Raw genomic sequence first — 11,177 nt, 5'->3', positions numbered from 1 at the left:
ATTTAATTGGTCTTCCACTCCTCATTTAATTTATTTCTTTAAACTTTATGGTAGTGCTTTACTAAAATTTAATTCTTTGTTAGCAGGGAGGAGAAGGAACTCATGAAAGATTTCACTGCATAATATAAAGAGCTCCATTTGATTGATTCATAATATAAAACAAAACAACATGAACTTTTGTTACTTAGCTAGGTTAGTTAAATGGAGTCCACATATATGAAAGAAAACCAGAAACATAGTTGATGGTAATGGAATTGAATTAATTGATTCATTAATGCTTGTTGCGGGTTTTTGATGAATGAGAGAGCATTAGTAAGAGAAGAATGCATGTGGAGCGTGCATCATGTTCGTGTTTGAAGATTCCAAATTCCAAGAACCAAAAGATTTGATGGTATAAATGACCAAATTTGAGATCTTTGATCACACTTGTTCATGTGACTCATGCATAGTTATGTTGAAAAATAAAAATGTAATAAATTAAAAATTAATAATAACTAAATAAACAATGTTAGTAAGCCTATTCATGGTAGAATTGGGTTGAATAATATGACGAAATTGGATTAGTCAGATATTAGTTAGTTGAATTATGGATTAATTTGGACAGATTATTTGGACTATAGATTTGTAGATAATATATTTTTTTTTAAAAAGTTTATTGTAATTTTGAATTAGTAAAATAAATATTCTAAACCTTTAATAATAATCACATATATGATTTTAATGATTATTTTTGTAATGATCTATAATTTATTAATAAATTTTAATAACAAGTACTATACCAAAAATAAATTTTAAAATACTTATGAATTTATGAATATTAAAACATCACTTTTGAATCAAATTGAATATCTACAAAATATTATAATCTATTGAATTCTACTATTATTATTCATTTTACTAATTTTACTTATTTAATATTATCTGTTCATCCACAAATTTATTTAAGATTTTTTCATATTAGGTGGAATGAATTTTATTTACTTAATAATAAATGTTAAATGTGTATTTACAAACTAGAACTATAATAAAAAATTATATTTAAACAACATTTATTTGTTACTCTAAATATTTATTTAATTTAAAAAATTAATGTAACAATGGTATGCAAGTGAGGCATCAGAATTTCAGAAAGAACAACACCGTCCCCTCTCGTCTCAAGAACAACACTCTCATTCTCCTCTGTCTTTCTTCTCCTTCACAGCCAGCCACCAGCCACCGTCCACCGCGAAACTCGACGGCGACGAACGCAACGCAGCCACCAAAGCACGACGGCGTCCAGTCGACGGCGATTCCGACGAAGGGCGACCACCACGAACAGGTTCGTTCCTAATCCGCCATTTCCATCCCTAATTTGCGATTTCTAGCCCTAATTTGCAAATTCCTTAACCCTAATTTCGAAATGCCTATCTGAAATTTCGATTTCCCCCAGTTGAAGTTGTTGCCGTGATTGATTGGCGTTGGCTGCTGCTGTAACTGCTGTTGATAGCTGCTGCCGTAATCGGCTTCTTTGGAGGTATTTCTTTCTCTGATTGATTGCTGTTTGTGGATGCCGTGGATAGCTGCTCCCTGATTTTTCCATGATAGTATAATAGTTTGAGCTGTTTGTTGCTGGGCTGCCGTAATTGCTGTTTGTGTTGCTGTTTAGGTACACATTTTGTTACTGGTCTGCCGTAATTATTGCTTGTGTTGCTGTTTGAGTACACATTTGTGTTTTTACTGAGTTATGACATTCGGTTTGTGTTAGGATTTGGTGAACTTGGGGTGGTTAGTAACTTATAATGGATGAGTCAATTACTAATCCTCCTCCAAATGTTGATGATTGTGTTCAGGCATGTAAAACACTTTGTTATGCTTTTATTTTACTGATGCTTTCCTGGACTGCACACACTGGATAATGGTGGTGAGGCAGTGAGCTTTTTGATTGTATTTTTCTTCACTGGACAGCACTGGATCATGGATCACTGTCTATGTTATATATGCAGCCATAAATTATGATGAAATATGTTGCCTGCAGGTTGAACAAACAGCTGTCAGAAAACAATCTGCGGCTGATGTGTAGTTTTTAGTTAACTATGTTACAATTTGATTCTTTCTGAACCAGGTATGTTTTGCGGCTGATGCACGGTGTTGTTTCTGCATAGCATGGTCATTTTCAACTGCCTTTTATAATGAACCAATTCATGGTTTTGTAGGACCTCAGAATATTTTTTCAGTCAAACACACAACATTAATGCATAATTTGGTAAAAAGTTTTAGCATGTTTCAGCATTGATATCAATTGCATTTGTAGTAATTACTGTGTTCATTAGAGTCTGCTTTCATATGATGTTGGTGATCTTAATTCACATCAGATCTTATGAAGATTTTTCAATGAAACATTATTGTGTTAATTTTCATAGTGCTTTATTTTCGTATATGATATTATTCATGGGGATCTGACTAACCATATTTAGTGACTTATTTCTTTTAATTATACTTTTTTATCATCCACAATACTCGAATTAAGGACTTTATTTATAGAATTTTTTGCCTCCAGTACCCTGATTTGGGCCTCCAGAATGGACTCTGGAAAAAAAAAAGTCAAAGCTGGTGGGCCAGCCTGCGGGACGGGTTGCATATTCAACCCTTTTATGCTTGGTGGGCCACCCGGTCCGGCCTGTTTTAGGTGGGCCAAAATCGGGCCGGGCTTAAACGTGCCGGGATGACCCGTTTTACTATCCCTAGTTTTTTTGCATTGACTACTGTCAATTTTCAAACTTTTGCGTCTGAATTGGTCATAGAATTTGATTTTCTTTTCCGGAATGTTCTGGAGCTTTTTATTCTTCTAGGGGTGGCATTTGAAATGGTTTTAAAATGCAATCACTTTGTGGTTCTATTAGTATTCAGATCTATGAACTGATGTGACTGATGCTGAGTTTGTCACATAAATTGACGTAATTTTGTCTCGCTTTTTATGTTAGTGTATTCTGAGAGGAGCACAAGGACCTGCTCCGTACTAAGGAGGAAGTGTGAGAATAAGATGAAATAAGTTACTGCAGAAGATGGCGCCGAGGCAAATGGAAGAGATTTGGAAGAAATTGGCAGACCTAAATTATCCTAGAGCGAATGCTCCTGCACAGTCGCTCCTATTTGCTGGCATGGAGCGTTATGCCCTTCTGGAGTGGCTCTTCTTTCGGGATCCTATTTTTTGTTTTGCTTCTGTGAGTCCATTTATCTGTTATGTATTTGAGGAAGTTTTTCTGCCCGAAAACAAGTTGGTAGAAACTGGAGTTGCTGGGTCTTAGACTGAGTACTTGTCATTTATACAACCATCATTATGACTTTACATGGGTTTACTTATGCTATATTGGAACCCCGTTGCATATTGACACAAAAGTTAGGCGTAGTAGCGTGTCCCGTATGCGTAGTTTTAAATGATTAGTTGTGGGTTCTAATATGCATTTACTGTGCTTGTGGACTTAGTGCACATTCTTAAATAAGTTTTGGGAAATTTTAGGCTGGCTGTCTAAATCCATTCAGAGGTGCAAATAGTTTCCCACTCCCCGTTTTTTTTCCAGGCTCTACATGTATTGCTTGAAAGGGTTCTGATTAGCTAATAGCTACGCATTCACACCATCTACCTAGCACAAATGAAGTTAAAAAAACAAAACCTTTACCTTTCTGTATGTCCAATACTACTATTTCTATTTTCTGCCCTCTTCCTGCAATACTTAACCCTAGCGATTCCAACATTGTCTGGTTTTTGCCTACGTGCAGCACTGCTAAGTACATTTTAAGTATTCCTGTCAATGTTAAGAAGAAATGTTTTGGTACTTATGCTTACAACAGGCTTTTAGGTGATAAGTCACCCTTTTCTCAACAAAACTTACAAGGGGATAGTCTTGATGGTGATGAAGAGACAAGTCGAATTCAGTGTAAGTCTTCTTATTTTTGTGTTTTTAAATTTCCAATGGCTAGTTCACAACCTAGTATCCTAGCTTTCTTTGTGACTAGGTTTGTGATTTGTGCAGACTTCAGCATTTATATGTATAGAAGAAAAAAGATGTTTGTGTTGTGTTATCAAGGTTGTGCTGTTTGGTTTGTTATAGTGTGCCACCCTAAGTCAACCATCTTTGAATGGTGTAGTTTTCTAGTTCTATTCTGTGTATAACCTGCAAAAGAACAATTTCATATCCTTTTTATGCTAATTGGAGCTTTGTTATTCCACATTTTGTAAAATATTTTTAATTTGTTCTTTCATGTTTCTATATAAACCTCTGGTGAAACAATCAATTTTTTTTAATCTAGAAGTAGTAGCATTTGAGTGTAAATTTAATTAATTTTTTCATTCATCTTCATCATGCACAATGTATCTCTTTTTAGTAGGTGGATTATTTTTTAAATAAATATTTGTACACTTTTTGATTGTTTCTTATAGTAATTTTGTTTCTCATGAATTGCAATTTGCAGATTTAGCAGAGATTGCCAAGTTTTTGGGTATTACGACAACTGTAGATACAGAAGCCATTCAGGTTAGTCATTTTGATTTCTTGCTTACTATTTTACTGAATTTGTTGCTATAAGAAGTGTAAAAGACTCGCCAAATTTGGGCTTTACTTAGTCTCAAAATTAATTTGTAAGTTTAAGATTGCTCAAGTTTTATATGGTAGGACTACATTGACCATATTTCTAGTTGATGTGGGATATCAATCATTTCTGGTGGTTGTACACTACGTAAGGTAGACATTTTTGAGACTTTGGCAAATAACTTTAAGAGGATGTAATTAAGATAGTTTAAGGGTGACTACAATTTTAAGCGAGCTTATAAAAAGACAGACTGCTGAGTGCATGTGTTTGGACATTTTAAATTCCATATTTTCTGTTTTGAGCCTTTGGAGTTTTTGAATAGTTTTGGTATTCTATTTTTGTTAGAGATTTAGTATTGTTTAGTGATATCATATGATCAAATAGTGTATTTAAGTAGGGAGCAACCTTCGTCTTGTTGTGAGGTAGCTTCGGGATTGAGTTAAACTCAAAATTAAATTCGAAGATGGTATTGGATCCTATTCTAGTAGTTGTTGTTGGGCATATGGCCACCCATTATCACGATGTTACCAACCACTAATAAACGTTTTAAGTCTATAAACTTCATGGTTGAAATGTGAAGCCCTCAGTGTGAGGATGTGTGTGGATATCCCGTACTAATTAGGTATTCGGCTAAAATAATGTAAATAAGTAAGAGGAAATGCTTACCTCAAAAGCAAATTATAAGAATTTTTCTATATCTTCTTTTACGTTGTATTCTTTCACATATATACACAATTTGTAGTATGGTCCTGCTCTTATTGCTCATAATACTGTACTTATTGATCTTTTCTTAGTTGTTCTCCGATCTTTCAAGCTATATTCTTTTGTGTCATTTGTGTACCTTCTGAATTGTTTTGGCGATGACCCTGTTTTGGGTTATTGCTTATAGTTCTTTGTTTGAAATGCAATGTATGATCACAATATGGTAAAGATTATTAGTATACTTCAGCTTTACATTATTCTTGGGAAAAAGTTGCTATGATAGTGTTTTTGAATTATATTTATATGTACCGATTATAGTGCTACCTGTTCACTACTGTTTGAAAGAGTTGCCTAGATTAGCAGATGTTGTATCAGTGAATTTTAATTCTTGTGACTACCTTGATGCATTCATGAACAGATTTTAGTTATCTTTGTGGACCATATCTATATATTTTAAGTCAAGGCTTAAAGCAGAAAGGGTTATAGGAAATTAGCTGAACTGGAACTACCAGTTAATGTGCTAAAGCATAGCAATTGGTTGGTCTGGTTGTGTCTAATGCTCTTTGTAAATAACATGTACTATTAATCATTAATAGCTAATCCATTAAAACTTCTCTAAAAATCTTATCTAATCCTAATTGTTTTATAAAAGGGAAAGTATTTTTGTGTATTGGTAAAGAAAGGAGGTTACTGATAGGCTTGCCAGTGGTCTATTTTTCTCCTATAAGTTATATCCACTGGTCTATTATATTTTGAATATATGGAGAAGAGTGAATATTTAATATTTTATGTCCTAATGTGATTTGCTATGCATTACAGTAATATTCATACATCAATGAGGATCGAACTCAAGACATTGTTGCAAGACTATGATACCATTATTACGAAAAGGTTAACACAAAATTCTCTAACAAACATCCCTCCTGTAGAAATTGGCACAAACATCCTTCTTGTAGAGATTGCCACCTGACAACATGGTGAATTTGGAACTCGTGACATTGGAATCGTTGCAAGGCTATGATACTATTGCTACGTAAAGTTAGCCCGTTCATTATGGACACAAAATTCCTTAACAATTCAACCTCCTTAAGGCTCACCCGAGTAAAGTTTCCCAATTTATGAAACGTGGTAAACCTATTGTGTGGGCAATATTGTACATAGTATTCATTATTGAGAATAATTTTGTTCATATATACAGAGTTTAATATTTTTAGTAATGTTTTTAACAAATATGTTTGTCAAAGTTTACCTTACAATCTTGTTCTTTCACACAAAATAACATGATGTTTAAACTAGTAAATTTATCTAGTTGTTGATCTTTTAATTCTTTCGATGCTACACTGATTGTTATATGATTTGATGGAGTCTGTAATGATTTTGAAGCAATGTGAAATTTTATAATTATGAGAAACATTTTCAATCCAACCTTTTTTTTTAATATTTGACCTGTAGAAGTTAAAGTGTTGGAACAGATTCTTAGCACACACTTTACTGTTTGATAAAACTTGTTGAAAACTTGTATTAGAAAAATGTGATTTCTAATAAATTTTAACTCAAATGTTGAAAATAGTTGTATTAGAAAATGTGTTGCTAATATTTCTGCATACAAGTTATCCATTAGTGTTTATACTATTGGTTTACACTGAACATTGCATAAATTTTCATGTTGGTATGTTTTTGTCAAGTGAGAGAATTGAGCTGTTAAATGACCTATGTTCTGAAAAAATACTTGCCTTCACCGACTTTATTTATGTGATTATTTGAAACAGTTTTTGGGCAACCTACGGAATCTTCGAGATTCACATGCAGCTCTTGCTTTTGGTTCTTCTGAGACATCTGATGGGCCTTCCTCTGTTACACGAATAATATCTGAATGTGAATCTGCATTGACAGTCTTAAATCGCGATCTTGGAATTCTCTCTGCTTCCATTGCTCGTGAACAGGGAGAGAAGATGAACATTTGATGAAACATGAAAAACTGGTTACTAATCCTTATTCTTTTGATTTTGCGAACTTGTGCATAATGTTCATATTGTTGACATGACATTGTTGCATTATCCAGACATATTTAGAAATTGCATGTAAGCCAGGCTTAGACTTGACCTTGTAAACAAAGAAGAGAATACTTAATACACAAATCATTAAAAAAATTAGTCACGGTGCTCAGGTAATATATAAAACTATTAAATGATGTAAAATATAAATAAACTAAATGGAATAGTAATTATCATGTTTATAGAATCTCAGCGACGGGTAGGATCTTTCTTACTGCACTCCAATGATTACTACCTACATCGTCATACTACTAAGAAGATTAAAATACCTTTATTTGTTGTTGCTGCCGCAAAAGCTATTGATGTCATTGTGTCTTCTTCGTTGTACTTCTTTTGCATCCGTGCTGCCATTGTACCTTTGCTGCTAAGCTCTGTGACGATGATAACGATATTAGCGGGTTGCCGCCTAAGATCTTTAGGAAGTCTGGAATCTCTATAAGGGATACGCTAGATGACATAAACAGAGGAAGATGTTGGGTTTTTGTGGAGATTATCTAACGAAACAGTGTTTTTCTCTTTTGAATTGTTTAATTCGTAATATTTCTGGAATGTTCAATCCGACAAGGAAAGATAGATGGATGTTTATGTAAGGTTTGTTTAAGAAAACATCTTTATGTTTAAAAAAGTTATTTTGTACATTTAGTATCTTCTTTGTCTTTTTCTTTTTACTCAATGTGATCCTAGTGTTTATTAAAAGAAATCAGTATGGTTTTTAGATTATCGTTAATAGAGGATAATGATTTAGTGTTATGACATGAACATGTGGGCAGAGTAATATGTCGTGGTCAGACTTTCAACCTGCGTGTCTTGTCGCTGTATGGGAAGGTGAAAGACATGTTCGCAGTGTTGAAGGACTCGAGCAACCCTTATAATGATTTGAGGACTTTAATGTTAGAGATGATTATGGAGAAGCAAATATTTTCAGTAAACGAATTTAGAGAATCTCTTGTAGTGTACGTGGAAAACTAAGAAATATATAAAGAAAAGATAGTATAATATTAAGTGTGTATAAAATGTTATAAGAGATATATTATATATATATATATATATATATATATATATATATATATATATAAAGTTAACTCTATAAATTATAAGTAAATAGGTCTAAAATAGGCGTTTATCCTAACATTCTCTCAAGTTCACAATGTTATGGTTGAATATATAGAGAGTTTGTCAAATAAAAAATGAAAATGTAAAATAGAGTGTGACTTGGTAAATATATTTAAAATCAATAGAATCAAATGAACAAAGGGTAAAGATATAATGTCAGGTTGAAGATGACCACGAGTAAAATGACAATCTGTTTCAATATGCTTTGTTTGCTTATGAAAAACAGAGTTGTGAGTAATATGAATAACATTTTTATTGTCACAATGTATAGTTGTAGCATCCTTCAAACAGACACTCATATCTACAAGTAACCAACGTAGCCAAATAATCTCACAAGTAGTCAAAGTCATGGTGCGATACTCAACTTCTATGGACGATCAAGATGTAATATCTTGTTTCTTACTCTTTCATGATATAAGTGAATCACTAAGAAAAAATACACCATCAGTAGCGGATTTTTAATCATTAGGATCATCATTTCAATCCATATTACGATAGGCATGCAACTCTAAAGTCGACATAGAAGAAAGAAAAAGAGACTGAAATTGAGTCCCTCGAAGATACCTAAGAATAGAAGAACAACACTAACAACTTGTGCAATGTCTGGACAAGTCACAATAAGATAAATTAGACTCCTTATAATAGTTTGATATAAAGTAGAATCAGTCAAAAGAATACCATCTGATGGGGTATGTCATACACTTGTCTCAAGAGGAGTTTCAACAATCTTATACTTGGACTGAGATAGAAGATAACCTTTGGAAGAAGTGTAAAATACGTCCTACATTAGTTTTCCTAACAAATAATGCAGAATCATGTTGACTAGCAACAAAATGAAGAGATACAATTACTGTAGGAAACTTTTGAAACCAAGCACGAGATGATTGTTTAAGACCATAGATGACCTTTTGAAGTTTGCAAACTTCACCAGATTTGTGAGAATCATTCGACGGTGAAATCACGTAGACTTCCTCATGTAGATCCCCATTCAAAAAGGCATTCTTCACATCCATTTAAAAAATCTTCCATTGAAAAATATAAGTAACATCAATCAAGGTACGAACAATAGTCATCTATGCCACAAGAGCAAATGTTTTCCTCATAATCCATGCCATACTCTTGGGTATATCCTTTAGCAACAAATCTAGCTTTATACCTTTCAATTGAGCCATCTGATTTTTTCTTGATTTTGTATACCCATCAAGATCCAATAGGACATTTTCATGGTGGCAATGGAACCAGATCCCATGTTTGAGTCTGATGTAGAGCAATAAGTTCCTCAACCATAACATTCTACCAAAGTGGATCACAAATAACCTCGTTATAGGATGAAGGTCCATGAAGATGAATAGAGGCAATAAAAGCAACAAATGAACAAAAATAAGAGGAATAAACAAAATCTGGTAGTTAGGTAATCAATAGGTACAACCTCTGATGCGATGTATGTAATTGGTGCTAAGACAAGTTATGGAGTTGGTACAGAAGTAAGTGTAGTCAGTGGTGGATCTTGACTAATAATTTTGGGGGAGCCAAAATAATATATTCAAAATTCAAAATTTATATATTTAATTATTGTCACTAATACAATAAAAATAAAAATGAATATCTGATTTAGTATGATTGTACCTACAAAAGAAATCACACATATACAAAGGATTGTCCTTCGTTCTTTCAGATTTTTGAACCTATCAATAATTGAATTAAAACAAAAATTTTCAACTATTTATTTTTCAATCTAAATATAAACACGTTCCAAATAATTAATATAAAACATGTTCCTCTAATTGAACAATATGATCATTTGTATCATAATTTAGGATACGTTAAGATACGGTATTGAATTTGAATTGTTTTCATCGCCACAGATAACTTTCTTTTTATCACTTTTAAAAAATAATTTCATTCTTTTATTCTGCATCAATATATCTATGTCTTTTTTAAGTTTAAGATTAAAAAATAATTTATCATAATTTAATTAAAAAAAATTAAGTCACTAAAAAAAATAATGACAATCAAGTTCCAAATAAAAGATAGTTATGGAAAAACATATAGAATAATCATTTTTTTCTCTCATAATCATAAAAAAATGAATATAAGACTCATATGGTAAAAAATAATGTTAACTATTAAACAATATTTCATTATCAAGTGACATAAAAAATTTGCTTTTTTTTTTCTTCACAAATGAAAAATGAAAGCAAAATTAATAAATTTGTATTTAACTGTTTTTTTTTCAAAACAAAAATAAAAGATGTGAGAGTGTGAGATCATAATAAGTTATGAAAAACTTAAAAATACAATAAAAAAATATCTTAATAAATATTTTTATTCTTCATTATATTTAATTTTATGTTTTATTATTTATTAATATTAAATGTTATATTTAAAATAAATAAAAAAAATACTAAATTAAACTTTTATCAAATTTTACTATATATTATATATAATTTGAAAAATTAAAAAAAATCAAAATAATTAATATATATATATATATATATATATATATATATATATATATATATATATATATAATATAATATAATATAATATAAAGAAAATAAAAAATTGAGGGGGGGCCATGGCCCACCCCTGCTTCAATAAAGCTCTGCCATTGAGTGTAGTGTCATTAATATCAAAATGATCAATTTTAATGACATTGAATGTAGTCAAATAATGTGAGCTAGTTAGAATAGAAAATAAAAAATTAAATATGCTCTAAAAACACAACATGATGTGAGACAT

General features: G+C 31.8%; 1 protein-coding gene across 7 annotated transcripts; it reads left to right on the top strand.

Moving 5' to 3' along the window:
• The first annotated feature begins 1,103 nt into the window (after nucleotides 1–1,103).
• LOC114194543 (AUGMIN subunit 7-like) lies at nucleotides 1,104–7,418 on the top strand. Of its 7 annotated transcripts, XM_028084850.1 has the most exons (8): nucleotides 1,104–1,318; nucleotides 1,430–1,513; nucleotides 2,015–2,101; nucleotides 2,193–2,242; nucleotides 2,961–3,200; nucleotides 3,757–3,914; nucleotides 4,450–4,511; nucleotides 7,038–7,418. In XM_028084850.1, the coding sequence occupies exons 5-8, from the start codon at nucleotides 3,106–3,108 to the stop codon at nucleotides 7,230–7,232; spliced, it is 510 nt and encodes a 169-aa protein (XP_027940651.1). In that variant the 5' UTR covers nucleotides 1,104–1,318; nucleotides 1,430–1,513; nucleotides 2,015–2,101; nucleotides 2,193–2,242; nucleotides 2,961–3,105; the 3' UTR covers nucleotides 7,233–7,418. The 7 variants fall into 7 exon arrangements, 4 of the variants coding, with proteins under 4 accessions (XP_027940651.1, XP_027940654.1, XP_027940650.1 ...); XR_003606399.1 differs by lacking the exon at nucleotides 2,193–2,242 and adding an exon at nucleotides 6,088–6,396 and having other exon boundaries at nucleotides 2,961–3,914; XR_003606400.1 differs by lacking the exons at nucleotides 2,193–2,242; nucleotides 7,038–7,418 and adding an exon at nucleotides 6,088–6,498 and having other exon boundaries at nucleotides 3,829–3,914.
• Nucleotides 7,419–11,177: the final 3,759 nt, after the last annotated feature.

Source organism: Vigna unguiculata, chromosome 8 (genome assembly GCF_004118075.2).
Source record: "Vigna unguiculata cultivar IT97K-499-35 chromosome 8, ASM411807v1, whole genome shotgun sequence".
In the NCBI taxonomy this organism is placed as follows: Eukaryota; Viridiplantae; Streptophyta; class Magnoliopsida; order Fabales; family Fabaceae; genus Vigna; species Vigna unguiculata.
This window is presented reverse-complemented; position numbering and strand designations above follow the sequence as displayed.